Genomic DNA, 14424 nt, shown 5'->3' on the forward strand with positions numbered 1-14424 from the left:
ACTAATATTAGTAATAAATAACTTTCTAATATTATCTTTTCATGTCAGCAATTGTTGTAGTTGCTCTAGAGAAGTTTTTCAGTCATAAGCAGGCTGAGAAGAGGGAAATCACCACAACAATCTCTGTATTAGAAAGAGGGCTACTTTATGAAGCCGTTTGAGTACACTTGTAATACACTTGTCCTGATGGTTTACTTCAAATCTTACTGGTTCCTCAAACTAGCAGTGCTTTCTTGGCACTGACATAGAACTGACTATAGCAACCTCTGGACCTTGTATTTTTTTGTTCCCTGGGGATTCGTGTGTTACCATGGGAATGTATGCTAATTTCAGTTAAAAGCTACTCTGAAGCTGAGACTCTGTTAGATCAGTAGATGGCATATCTAATACTGTGCTGCAGCTAAATAAAATCCCCCTCCGCCCGCCCCACCAAAAACCAAAGCCAAACCCACAATCCAGTTTCTGTATTCATCTTACACTCTACCTACTAGCGTGAGAAATTCTGGGAAAGCCACAGTCTAAAGGAAGCTGACGAATTCCTAGTGACTTTAGAAATGAAAAATTAGGGTTCTGTCGCCCTAAACCCACCACATTCTAAAAATACTGATCTTTATTCCGCACTTGTGGAAACCTGTGCTGTAAGGAGCATAACCTATAGTTACCAAAGACCAATGGATAAGGAAAGTAGAAACCAAATTTCTAGTCTCATAGGAACCAGCTTGCATTTCCATTGAGCTCCTAGCTCCAGATTCAGTATCCTTATTCTTTTAACAGACTATTTCACTTATTTTCTATCTTTGCCATTGGACCACTGAATTCTCCCAGTCTTGGACAAATATGCCAGTCTACAGCAGACCTTTTATTACTTTCCCATCAGGAACCATCAACAAAATCTCTTATTTTCAGGTTTCAGAGTAGCAGCCGTGTTAGTCTGTATTCGCAAAAAAAAAAAAAAAAAAAGGAGGACTTGTGGCACCTTAGAGACTAACAAATTTATTTGAGCATAAGCTTTCGTGAGCTACAGCTCACTTCATCCAATGCATTTGGTGGAAAATACAAAGGGGAGATTGATATACACACACAGAACATGAAACAATGGGTTTTATCATACACACTGTAAGGAGAGGTTTCAGAGTAGCAGCCGTGTTAGTCTGTATTCGCAAAAAGAAAAGGAGTACCGGTGGCACCTTAGAGACAAACAAATTTATTAGAGCATAAGCTTTCGTGAGCTACAGCTCACTTCATCGGATGCATTTGGTGGAAAAACTGTAAGGAGAGTGATCACTTAAGATGAGCCATCACCAGCAGCGGGGGTGGAGGAAGGAAAACCTTTCATGGTGACAAGCAAGGTAGGCTATTTCCAGCAGTTAACAAGAACATCTGAGGAACAGTGGAGGGTGGGGTGGGGGGGGAGAAATATCACCAATAGACTGTCGTTTCCTCAGGAAGTCAGTGGTGTCTCGAAGATAGCTGGGAGTGCTGGTAACGAAGGGCCTGAGGAGGGAGTCTACATAGCCAGACAATCCTGCTGTCAGGGTGCTAATGCCTGAGATGATGGGACGTCCAGGATTTCCAGGTTTATGGATCTTGGGTAGCAGATAGAATACCCCAGGTCGGAGTTCTAGGGGTGTGTCTGTGCGGATTTGTTCTTGTGCTTTTTCAGGGAGTTTCTTGAGCAAATGCTGTAGTTTCTTTTGGTAACTCTCAGTGGGATCAGAGGGTAATGGCTTGTAGAAAGTGGTGTTGGAGAGCTGCCTAGTAGCCTCTTGTTCATACTCCAACCTATTCATGACGACGACAGCACCTCCTTTGTCAGCCTTTTTGATTATGATGTCAGAGTTGTTTCTGGTTTCAGAGTAGCAGCCGTGTTAGTCTGTATTCGCAAAAAGACAAGGAGTACTTGTGGCACCTTAGAGACTAACAAATTTATTAGAGCATAAGTTTTCGTGAGCTACAGCTCACTTCTTCGGATGCGCTGTAGCTCACGAAAGCTTATGCTCTAATAAATTTGTTAGTCTCTAAGGTGCCACAAGTACTCCTTTTCTTTTAGAGTTGTTTCTGAGGCTGTGGATGGCATTCTGTTCTGCACGGCTGAGATTGTGGGGCAAGCGATGCTGCTTTTCCACAATTTCAGCTCGTGCACGTCGGCGGAAGCAGTCTATGTAGAAGTCCAGGCTGCTGTTTCGACCTTCAGGAGGAGTCCACCCAGAATCCTTCTTTTTGTAGTGTTGGTAGGAAGGTCTCTGTGGGTTAATATGTTGGTCAGAGGTGTGTTGGAAATATTCCTTGAGTCAGAGACGTCGAAAATAGGATTCTAGGTCACCACAGAACTGTATCATGTTCGTGGGGGTGGAGGGGCAAAAGGAGAGGCCCCGAGATAGGACAGATTCTTCTGCTGGGCTAAGAGTATAGTTGGATAGATTAACAATATTGCTGGGTGGGTTACGGAACCACTGTTGTGGCCCCTTGTGGCATGTAGTAGTTTAGATAGCTTAGTGTCCTTTTTCTTTTGTAGAGAAGCAAAGTGTGTGTTGTAAATGGCTTGTCTAGTTTTTTAAAGTCCAGCCATGAGGAAGTTAGTGTGGAAGGTTGGTTCTTTATGAGAGTATCCAGTTTTGAGAGCTCATTCTTAATCTTTCCCTGTTTGCTGTAGAGGATGTTGATCAGGTGGTTCCGCAGTTTCTTTGAGAGTGTGTGGCACAAGCTGTCAGCATAGTCTGTGTGGTATGTAGATTGTAATGGATTTTTTACCTTCAGTCCTTATTTTCAGGAGATGCAAAAAGAGTAAAAAGCCTATGAGATGGAACAAAAAACCTAGCCAGGTATAATCCAGTGTATCAATCTTGTGATCCAAGAGTCCAGGTACTTCCTGAGCTTTCAATGCCAGGATGCACTTGATTAGTCATTTAGAGTAAGCCAGTTCAGAATGAACATGGGCACTGCAGAATGGCCTGGTTAATTAATAGCCACAACTTGCAAGCAAGCTGGAACAGTTCATGAAATAACCAGGCATTGAGAAAAAGCATCTAGGAAAGCACCAATGCGGATTTACCCTGCTTGGCTAGGCTGGAAAACTCTAGCCTTTCTATAGATGTGTAGTTCATGAGTGACTAAATCTGTGAACAGAGACTTCTCACCTGCTGTTATGCTATCAATGATACTAGCTTGAGTCATTCCTCACTTATAAAAATTAAGGGAGTTTAATTATTTGATTAAACTAATTAAATGAATCCTGGAGTACCAAAGCAGGAAAGTTTACGTTCAAAGTTATAAAAAAGTAAGGTAATGACATATTCAAATGTTTAGAATAACTATATTCCAGCAAATAATTCAGAAGATATTGACTGCAGGAATACGTTGGGTCTTGCAGCGGGACAATAAACTTGCATTGTAATGGGCAGAAGAGATTAATTACAGCATAACAGCAAACAGTTTATCACCTTGATTATTAATATACAATCTGACCCTCAACGAAGCCCACAGTTTAAACAGTCAAATTCTAATGTCTGATTTGTCTACCAAATGATATTATGCCAAAGCCTCTCTCATTAAGATTACTGTGAAGATATAATTGTAAAGTTCTAAAGCAAGGTGTTTTATTAAGAAGTAGATCCAAATTGCAAAATTGGTTTTCACTGACAAGATACTGAAGTAAGACTACCTGCTTTTTGAAGTACTTTTGCATTTGGTGCATTAGAGCATAATTTTGGACACTGTTTATAACTAGTCACCAACTATTGCTTATACCATTCATTTTCAAACAGATCATTTGGTTTTTCTAACATTTTACATTTAGTGATCAAACAAGTCCGACTTTCCAAACAAGTGGACAAATTATTCAGTCACACAGGTAAGGCTTTCTGCTTCTTTCATCCTAAACTCTAAGTATAAATTTGTATTTTCTTGTCCTGAAAAAATCTGCTGTCTTAAATATGCTTGGATTTGCACTGTGAAGTTCATGTTTTGCAGTATGCACATTGCTCTGTGTAATCACTGTATTTTTAAGGTTCATCTTGTGTGGTATACAAGTCATCTAAACATTCACTGTGAGCTGAACTATTTTTTCATCTGTTAAGTAAATAAGAGGAAATGCACATACCAAACTGCTGCCTTTATAAGTCCTGGAGAATGATCCAAATCCGATGTAATTGAATAAGTAGATGTTGGAGTTTGATATGACTACAATATTCCCATTGCTTAAGTGTATAATGTTTAACATCTAATACCATTTAATGATATATCAAGATAGATTCCATACAGTGTGGAAAATGTACTGTAAGCTCGACCTGATCACAACTATATGAACATGCTATACTTTAGATTCACCCTCCAGAAGTGTAGTCTCCAAATCTTCTCTCCAACAATAAAATGGATAGGTATGTCAGTTCACTTGTCGAATGTCAAATCAGGTGTCATTCCCTGGGTTACCTGTCAGATGCATTCCACTAGATGGCAGCTCTGTGAGTGCCTCCCCTAGCCTCCAAATAGATTATAAGGACAGAAGAAATCACCATTGGGATCATCTAGTCTGACCTCCTGCATAACACAAGTCATAAGACTTCACTTAATTAATTATTGCTTCAAGTCCGATAGCTACAGTTGAACTACCCAGCACATCTTTCAGAAAACTAGTGATGCTCTTACAAATCAGGTTTTAAATAATGGAGAAACCATCACAGCCCCTGGTAACTTACTCTGACTTAAAAATGTGTACCTTTCCTAATATGTAGTCTGTTTGTCTAGCTTCAACTTCCAACCAGTGGATCTTGTTATATCCTTTGTCTGTTGGATTGAAGGGATCGTTATTATCAAATTTCTATTTCCCATTTAAGTTCTTATAGACTAATCAAGTCACCCCTTAACATTCTCTTTGATAAGCTGAACAGACTGAGATCCTTGAGTCTTTCACTATATGGTATGTCCTTTAATGTCTTAATCACTCTGTGGCTCTTTTCTGAGCTCTCCATTTTTTCCCCACTTCCTTCCTGAGTTGTGGGCACCGGTATTGGACATAGTATTCCAGCAGTGTTTCACCAGGGCCATACAGTGTAAATAAGATCGCCCTGCTTCTATTTGATAGTCCCCTATTTATATATAATTCTTGGATGTTAGTCCTTTTAGTTAGAGTCACACTGGAAGCTCATCTTCAGCTGCTTATCTATCATGACTCCCCCTTCCATCTTTTTCAGACTCTGTCTCAGGATTGATCTTCCCCCTCCCCGTACATATGGCCTAAATTCTCTGTTCTGATATATGACCTTGCATTTGGCCACACTGAAACCAGAGCTGTGAGAAGAACCAGTTTTTTAGCTTGCTGGCAATTCTGAAAATTCTAAAATAAGTTGTTTCAAACTGAACTAAAAAAACAAATTTAAAAAAAATTTCAGTTAACTGAAGAGTCAAAAAATGTGTTTCAGGTCATACAAAATGTTTCATTTTAAATGTTTTGGTTTTGACTATTTTTATATCTTGATTTTTAATACAATTAAAGAAAATTTTGAAGTGAAATTTATTTCAAGTCCAAAAACATCAAAATATTGTGTTTTGAAAAAAATGTACAAATATATCTAAAATAATATTTACTTTTTTCCTGACAAACAAGTCATTGAAACTGATAAATATACAAAATGTTTTAGTGTTGCCAAACCTGCATTTTTCTCCCAAAACGTTTTGGCTAAAAAATGTTACTCAGCATCAACTGAAAATACCCTTTAAAAAAAACAAAATCAAACCCTGTTCCCAGTTTACTGAGCAGTGACTCGTCTTCATTATTTATCACTCCCCCAGTCTTTGAGTCATCTGCAAACTTTCAGGAATGATTTTGTCCCAGCTCATTGATTAAATAGTGTAGGGCCCTACTAGAAACATAGTATCCTGATGATGATTCCTCATTCGCAGTTATGAGATCACTGCATTGTCCAGTTTTTAATTCATTTAATGCGTCCCATCTCTAGTCTACTCTCTAGATTGTCTCATTTTAGTTTCTTAATCAAAGCGCTGCATGATACCAAGTTAAATGCCTTACAGAAGTCCAAGCATACTAAATCAATACTATTCCCTTTATCAAACCTGCAATCTCAAAATGTGATGGATCTTATCAAACTATTTCCCATAAATCCACATTGACTGACATTATATTACCCTCTTAATTATTGATTAACTGAGTCCTGAATCTGCCATTTCATTATTCCCCCCCCACCCACACCCCAAGATAGGCTATCAGGCCTAGGTAGCTGACCTTATTTATCCTTTTTAAATAGTGACAATGTTAGTTTTCTTCCAGTCCTCTTTAACTTCTCCAGTGTTCTGAGAGTTCTAAGTGGTCCCTATAGCTCCTCCAGTAGCTTTTAAAGCTCTTTGGTAAGAGTTATCTGAACATGCCGATTTAAAGATCTTTAGCTTTAGTGCTTGTCTTCCACACAAACTGTGGAATCTAATCAATACTAGGGATATTGCATCATTGGTAACCATGTTTTTCCTCCATTACGTCCTAAGAGAAACATTTGGAATGATGGCTTTCTGAACACTTCATCACAAGCCCACATTTTAGGACTCACTCACTAATCCAGAAAAAAAAAAAAAAAAGCCTGCTAGAAACTATATCTGCCAATAGTTTGCATAAATTTTTCCCAAAGAAGAAGATAAGAATTTCTGGTCCTTTAAAGCAACAAGGGGCAGAATTGATGTCAAAATGCATGGGTGTTGACATTTATTTTGTGTTAAGAGATTTAATTCTTAATTTACACAACAATGCAGGTAAATAACTGAATATTAAATGGCTTTTGTGCATTATAGCTTTTTGCTTGGACCAAGAACATTTAGAGTAGTTGTGGTAGTAGTTATGTTCCCCACCCCAGATGCTTTTTGCACTAAACTCCTGAAAACCATAACAGAGAACATATACTTAATTATTGTTTACAGCATTTGTCAGATTGCACAATCTTGCAAAGGAGCCAACAACACTTCTTCCCATTGCATTCTGTATGAAGGTTTTAAACACACCCCTTTATCTGCTTGGAGAATGACATAATACTTTCGTAAGCTAGAAAATCTGCCCTCATTAAATAAAATAGATGTTTTTTGTTTTGTTTTTGTGATTAGCTACCTGATGAACTACAGTTATTCTTCAGGAATAGAATATTTTCCTTGGAGAAAGTCTGAGTTAAGACATTCCCAAAAAACACTGGCAGAGGTTTTCAAGGTTTGTTAAATCTTATAATAGCCTGGTTAGCAGGCTGTATTTGTGTGCTGAATTCAACTTTGTAGCTTCCCTTTATCAGTTCTTATTGTTTTCGGCAAGGAGGGAACATACCTTTTGTGTTGCATTACCCACCTACAGGGTAGTGAGCGGAAGACAGAGCGTGTTAACTGAGACATGCCCTACTTTTCACAGTTCAGATCCTTGTTTCCTCCCAAAGCTACAGCTTTTCACAGGCAATTCTTGTTTATGACTGCATACATAAGCTATGGGATTCCAGAACTTGGTATTCCAGTTATAAATATCTGAATATGGGTTTTGCATTTATCTTCCAAATGGATGTTAAACAGTTTTAAGCATTTGAATTCTCCTTTCATCAATCTAATGCAAGTTAACTGGGCCTAATCTACATAGGCAAATTGAGACTGTTTTGGTCCAAGATAAGGCCTGTCCATTCTTTTATACACAAGGGCATTTGATTTCCCTCAAACTCAGGGACCCAGATCCACAAAAGTATTTAGGTTCCTAACATGCACTGATTGCAATCAAAGTTAGGAGCCTAAATACTTTTGTGGATCTGGAACTTTACCCCTTCTCTTCCAAATAGCAGTAAGTGTTATGCAAAGATTATTAGTATTTATGTTTAATTCAGTGGTGTCTAAGGATGAGACTTTCAAGGACATAACAGAGCACTCCCACCCACCCCCAGTCTGACAGATTCTGTGCTGTTGAGGAGGATGAAAGTCACGTAGAAGGAGAACATGAATCTGGAGTGGAGGGAAACCATCCCATAGTTGGGACCCTCCTTAAAGACGATGTGCTGGTACCCTCTCTCACAAAGGATACCCCTCCTGGGGAGGGAACCCTAGTTATTAGGAAGATCCAGGTAATAATAATTAGGGACTTGATCATTAGAAGTGTAGATAATTGGTTTCAGAGTAGCAGCTGTGTTAGTCTGTATTCGCAAAAAGAAAAGGAGTACTTGTGGCACCTTAGAGACTAACAAATTTATTTGAGCATAAGCTTTCGTGAGCTACAGCTCACTTAGCTCACAAAAGCTTATGCTCAAATAAATTTGTTAGTCTCTAAGGTGCCACAAGTACTCCTTTTCTTTTTTGCGAATACAGACTAACACGGTTGCTACTCTGAAACATGGGGAAATAGTTTTACTTTGTGTAATGACCCATCCACTCCCAGTCTCTATTCAAGCCTAAGTTAATTGTATCCAGTTTGCAAATTAATTCCAATTCTGCAGTCTCTCATTGGAGTCTGTTTTTGAAGTTTTTTTGTTGAAGGACAGCCACTCTCAGGTCTGTAATCGAGTCACCAGAGAGACTGAAGTGTTCTCCAACTGGTTTTTGAATGTTATAATTCTTGACGTCTGATTTGGGTTTGTGATGACCAGGAGAACTGCATGGTAAATTGCCTGCCAGGTGCAAAGCTTGTGGATCTCAAGAGACATCTAGACAGATGTACAATGATGGGGAGGAACCAGTGACATAGGGAGAGGTAGGAGAGAAGTCCTGGAAGCCCACTTTAGGCTGCTAGATAAGAGATTGAAGTCCAGGACCTCCCATGGTAGCATCCTCTGAACTGCTTACAGCTCCACATGCAGGGCCAGAAAGACAGGCAGAATTGCAAGGTCTAAATGCCTGGAGGAGATTATGGTGTGGGGAGGAGAGTTTTAGATTTATTAGCAACTTTTGGGAAAAGGAGGAGCCTATTCAGGAAAGATGGGCTCCACCTAAAAACAAAAACACAAACACAAACAGATCCAGACTGCTGGCATGTAAAATTAAAAAGGCTGTAGGATATTTTTTATACTAGGGGAAAGCTGACAGGTGTAAAGGAACATATGGCTCAGGAAGAGACATCTCTTGGAGAAGAATTTATTAAAGGGGGAAATCTCTATATCAAGTAAAGAGGATAGGAAAGAAGTTGGTAAGGTACAGGTAGAAGATAGAGTGGAACAGTCAAAATGACTGCAATACCACACCTATGATTGCATATGTTGCCACCTGAAGTGTGAAATCCATGCACATTTTATAGTCATATAATCTGTTTTCTTTATAGAAAATTTATACTCTTATAAGCTATACCAGAGGAATTTGACACTTTTTGGCTTACCTAAAACTATCGCTTTTAAACTAATCACAGATACTAGCAAATACCTTGATTAGACAAATAGAAAATTAAGCAGTTACATTTTCACTGTGCCCAATATTAGCTGCCAGTTAAAATCTGTAGATGTCCAAAGAGTATGTTCCAATAAAGAAGTCAAATGCATTTCTATAATACCTTTAAATCTACAACTCACAGGATCTCAGAGCTTCACAAAAAGATGTGCATGCAGCACCACTGAATTGCAACCACTAACTAGCACAGGTGGTGCACGGAGGATAAACAAACTGGCAAAGAACAAGTCAAATCCAATTCTTTAGAAAGGACCAGTAGCTTTCTAATACATTCACGTGGACTACACTGGACCCCAGGTTACAAGGTGATATTGAAAAGTTAACTGCATGAATCTCAGTTTCTCTCTTTCCAGAAGATGAAGGGCAGAATCAACGGGGATTAGAATTGGCATTTCAAATCAAGTCATTACTTCACACCATGGACTGTGAAAGAAAGATGTTATTAAGCAGTTCGGAGTATTTAAATTCTCCTTTTATCAATCCAATATAAAACAACCGGGCCTAATCTACGTTGGGAAATTGAGACAGTGTTTTGGTCCATGATAGGGCCGGCCCATTCTTTCACAGATAATGGCATTTATTTCCCCTCAAACTTTGGCTCAGATCCACAAAGATATTTAGGTTTTTAATGTCCAGTCTTTTCTCCGTCACACTAAAACCAGAAACTTTGCACAACACACCTCTCTTGGCAGTCAAGGAAAGCAAATTTGCACTTTATGCCAATAAAATACTAATGATTAGATTCACTTTCTCATCCGCAACAATACAATGATATCTTTCCTTTCCCCCACATAGCAGATTATATACATTATGGTTCAGTTTCTACAAAAGCATTACCTCCAGACGTCTCTTTCTATTGCTAAACTATTCTGTAGTACATACTCTACAAAAGAAAACTGCAGTTTCATTATATATTTTGGAAGATTAGCTGTCACTTAAAGTCAATTTCCAGCTAAACAAAGATCAAGAAGCAGGACACATCTAAAAATGACAGATTTCAGAAAGCAAAGCCATATACAACAATGATGCTTTTCCAAAACAAATTCTGCTTACTAAAGTTTATTTCTTTTCAATCAGAAGGAAAGAAACAGCTACCGGCGTTAAGAGCTGACTTATTCAGCTTAACAAGCAGCAAGAAATCGGTCTCCTGCTGAGCACTCAGCAAGCCCTGCTCGCTTCACCAGAAAACGTGAACAGGTTCAGGCCAGACTGCGCTACGGAGAGGCCCGCGTAGATTTACACCACGCGGTCAATATACAGGCGATCGGCAGTCAGACCTCTCCTGGCTCACTCACATTACCCGGCCCAGGCCGCCCCGCCCCGCCCCGCACCTGGGGCCCCAGATTTGCGCAGAACTCAGCGATGGGGGGACTATTTGGCTTCTTCCCTTCGATTCCTCTGAACGCCACGGCGGCGGCAGTGACTTTGCCCATATCCTCAGGGGACAAGGGCTTGGTCTGAATTCGCTTAATTAGCAATTAATTAGTTAGCAGGCGGGGATAACTGGGCGTCGTGAGGCAGCCCGGTAACTGCAGCACTTCGCCCCGGTTGGGGCTGCGAGCCCGACTCCAGCACCGCGCCCCGGGGGGGGCCGCCGGGGCCGGGCCGTGCGGCGCAGCGAGCCCCCCAGCCGGGGCGGCCTGGCGCGCAGGGGCAGGGGCAGGGGCAGGGCCAGGCGCCTTGGCAACGGACCCCTAGCAACGGGCCCCCGCGAGCGAGCGAGCGAGCGCGCGCGCGCGCGCGGCCGCCTTCCCCCTCCCCCCCCGTACTCACAGGCCCGTGGTGCCGGCGGGCAGCGGCGGGATCCTCCGGCGGCCCGCGCCGGGCCCCCCCGGCAGGCGGAGGCGGCTGCAGTCCAGCAGGCCGCGGCGGCAGGAGCAGGGCGCGGCGCAGGCCTGGCCGGGCGGCTCCCCGGCCGCGCACACCCCGCACAGCAAGAGCAGCAGGGGCAGGGGCAGGGGCAGCGCCCCCCGCCGCGAGCCCGCTCCTCGCATCCCGCCGGCCGCGGCCCTGCCCCAGGCGGCTGCGGGGCGCTCCCAGGCCGGGACCGCCGCGAGCCCCGCCCAGCGCGCGCGGCCTCCGAGCGGCCAGGTGGGCCCGCCGTGACAGGCGGCAGGGGGCGGGGCTACAAACTGGCACCTGAAGGGGGAGGAGCCAATGGAAGGAGGTGAGGCGACGGCTTGCGCGCTCTAAGGGGCGGGGCTAGCGCGTGACAGCTCACGGGGGCGGAGCCAGCCGGGGCGGGGGTGGGGCTTCTGGCCCCGGGGGCGCTCTTGGCTCCGAGGTGGGAGGACCGTGACCCAGAGAATGGTACGATTTGGCCGCAGGGCAGAGCCTGGCGCGCTGGGAAGATGTGGCCCCGCTATTACCTGTTCCCAGACTGCGCTCCGCATCCAGCGCCGCGCACCAGCCAGAAGCTCATCTGGCCTGTTTCATTAACAAGCCATAGCAACCGGATGTAAAATTAAAATGGAATGCAACTTCTAAAGCAGGGGACGGGGAAAGAAAACACAAGACTCAGCCATTGAACAAAAAGAACAGGAGGACTTGTGGCACCTTAGAGACTAACACATTTATTAGAGCATAAGCTTTCGTGAGCTACCACCAAATGCATCTGATGAAGTGAGCTGTAGCTCACGAATAAATTTGTTAGTCTCTAAGGTGCCACAAGTCCTCCTTTTCTTTTTGCGAATACAGACTAACACGGCTGCTACTCTGAAACCATTGAACAAAGTTCTTCTTAAAACCCCTCCAGGCAAAGGGATTAGGAGGGGGTTTTCTCATAGAGCAGCTGGGGGGGGGGGAACAGCAGCTGGTGTGTAGGAAGTTGTGATGTATTATTATATTATGGGCACATCCAAAGGCCCAAGTTGCTACCTTTAAAATGATATTTCATTTGTATAGCAATAATCTCCCCTGCAGATATGTGGAGCTGAACATGTGGTTGAAATGCAATTCAATCAATGGGATATTGTCAACTTAAAAACCACATTTCCATCTGAAAATTTCCTTCTATCTGTCGTTAAAAATAACCCCTAGGATTTCTATAATGAAGAAAGGTCAGAGAGACTTCTCTATTTTTCCCTACCTTTTTTCAATTTGTTTACTTTATGGATGGTCCACTACACTGTTTTGCAGATGGTCAGTTGCATTTCCTGTCTCTGAAGTCCTCTTTAAGGACTGTGGTTCCCAGACATGGAGTCTGGGGGGTGGGCTGTGAAGCTCTTGCTTTTATGCACAGTCAATTGGAACTAGACTCGGAATAATGCACATCTCTTGCAAGCATTTTAAGCATAGTGATCACTCATCACCACCTCATACCATGGCACCATGGCACCACATCACTCATGCATAGACGGCTCTGTGTATGTTCTTCTTCTGACTGCGCAAGCGGGTATAATCAGTAATTGTAGGGGGCACAGTGCCAATCTATAAAAAGGGAAATAAGGCCAACCCGGGAAATTACAGACCAGTCAGCTTAACTTCAGTACCTGGAAACATAACGGAGCAAATAATTAAGCAATCAGTTTGCAAATATATAGAAGATAATAAGGTGATAAGTAGCACTCAGCATGGATTTGTCAAGAAAAAATCATGTCAAACCAACCTGATAGCTTTCTTTGACAGGGTAACAAGCCTTGTGAATATGGGGGAAGCTGTAGATGTGGAATATCTTGACTTTAGTAAGGCTTTGGATATTGTCTTGCATGATCTTCTCATAAACAAACTAGGGAAATACAACCTAGATGGAGCTACTATAAGGTGGGTGCATAACTGGTTGGAAAACTGTTCCCAGAGAGTAGTTATCAGAGGTTCACGGTCCTGCTGGAAGGACACAATGAGTGGGGTCTGGTTCTGTTCAATATCTTCATCAGTGATTTAGATAATGGCCTAGAGAGTACACTTATAAAGTTTGCGGATGATACCAAGATGGGAGGGGTTGCAAGTGCTTTGGAAGATAGGATTAAAATTCAAAATGATGTGGACAAACTGGAGAAATGGTCTGAAGTAAATAGGATGAAATTCAATCAGGACAAATCCAAAGTACTTCACTTAGGAAGGAACAATCAGTTGTACATATACAAAATGGAAACTGACTGCCTAGGAAGGAGTACTGCAGAAAGGGATCTGGGAGTCATAGTGGATCACAAGCTAAATATGAGTCAACAGTGTAATGCTGTTGCAAAAAAAGCAAACATCCTTCTGGGATGTATTAACAGGAGTGTTGTAATGCATCCGATGAAGTGAGCTGTAGCTCACGAAAGCTTATGCTCAAATAAATTTGTTAGTCTCTAAGGTGCCACAAGTACTTCTTTTTTGTAAGCAAGACAGGAGAAGAAATTCTTCTGCTCTATTCCACACTGATTAGGTCTCAACTGGTTGCCAATTTTGGGTGGGCATATTCCTGGAGGCTTCTTCACATGACATAATCTTTAATTAAAGATTAATCTTTTAATTCCTGGAGACGCCACGACAATCCTGGAGGGCTGGTAACCCTACCAGTTGGCTGCAGCCCAGCCCTGCAGGGAGAAACTAGAGCTTCTAGGGGTAACCCACACTGAATCCGGCGGTTGGTTCTCAATACGGTTTCCTGTAGTTTTACAGGTTGTTGGGCCTTATAGGTCTGCAGCCATTATATGTTGAGATGCCTGTATAGTTCTCAGTCCCAAGAAGGAAAATAAGTATTTGTTTATATAGCAATGGGCTATAGTTAAGGGGATAGGGAAGTCTGCTGCTTGCCTATAAGGCTGGTGCCTTCCTCTTGTTATACTAGGAAGCAAGTTTAGAATTAAATAAGCAGGGCAGTTGTGTTTGTATGTGTATAATTGAGATACAATGCAAACAATTCATCTGAGTGCAGAGAAGGGTCAGTTAATCTCTCAGGGGAATATGTCTGTCGGGTACTCAGAGATAAACACCATCCTCCTGTAACAGAGGCCCTCACTTTCACCTCTCTCTAGTTTGAGGGTACATCATGAAGTCTGTGTTAATCCATCTGTGTCCTGAGCTGACTCCTAGGAATGTAATGAA

The 14424-nt window shown here is 42.2% G+C and overlaps 1 protein-coding gene and 2 long non-coding RNA genes across 4 annotated transcripts in view; 1 reads left to right on the plus strand and 2 right to left on the minus strand.

Moving 5' to 3' along the window:
- The window catches only part of LRIG2 (leucine rich repeats and immunoglobulin like domains 2), a 42328-nt gene extending 30941 nt beyond the window's left edge, over positions 1-11387 (minus strand). The window contains 1 exon segment of the mRNA XM_043500634.1: positions 11167-11387. Coding sequence (XP_043356569.1) covers positions 11167-11387 — 221 coding nt within the window.
- On the minus strand, positions 3206-8109 carry LOC122457167. The gene is made up of 2 exons (XR_006276554.1): positions 7313-8109; positions 3206-4782 (listed from the first exon to the last, which is right to left on the minus strand). It is a non-coding gene; the product is annotated as an uncharacterized LOC122457167 (long non-coding RNA).
- Positions 11388-11399: 12 nt separating the features above from the next.
- The window catches only part of LOC119846197, a 49931-nt gene continuing 46906 nt past the window's right edge, over positions 11400-14424 (plus strand). For both annotated transcript variants that reach the window (XR_005289789.2, XR_005289788.2), the window contains exon 1: positions 11400-11560. This is a non-coding gene — a long non-coding RNA (uncharacterized LOC119846197). The remainder of the gene's footprint in view (positions 11561-14424) is intronic.

This window comes from Dermochelys coriacea, chromosome 21 (assembly GCF_009764565.3).
Source record: "Dermochelys coriacea isolate rDerCor1 chromosome 21, rDerCor1.pri.v4, whole genome shotgun sequence".
NCBI classification, from domain to species: Eukaryota; Metazoa; Chordata; order Testudines; family Dermochelyidae; genus Dermochelys; species Dermochelys coriacea.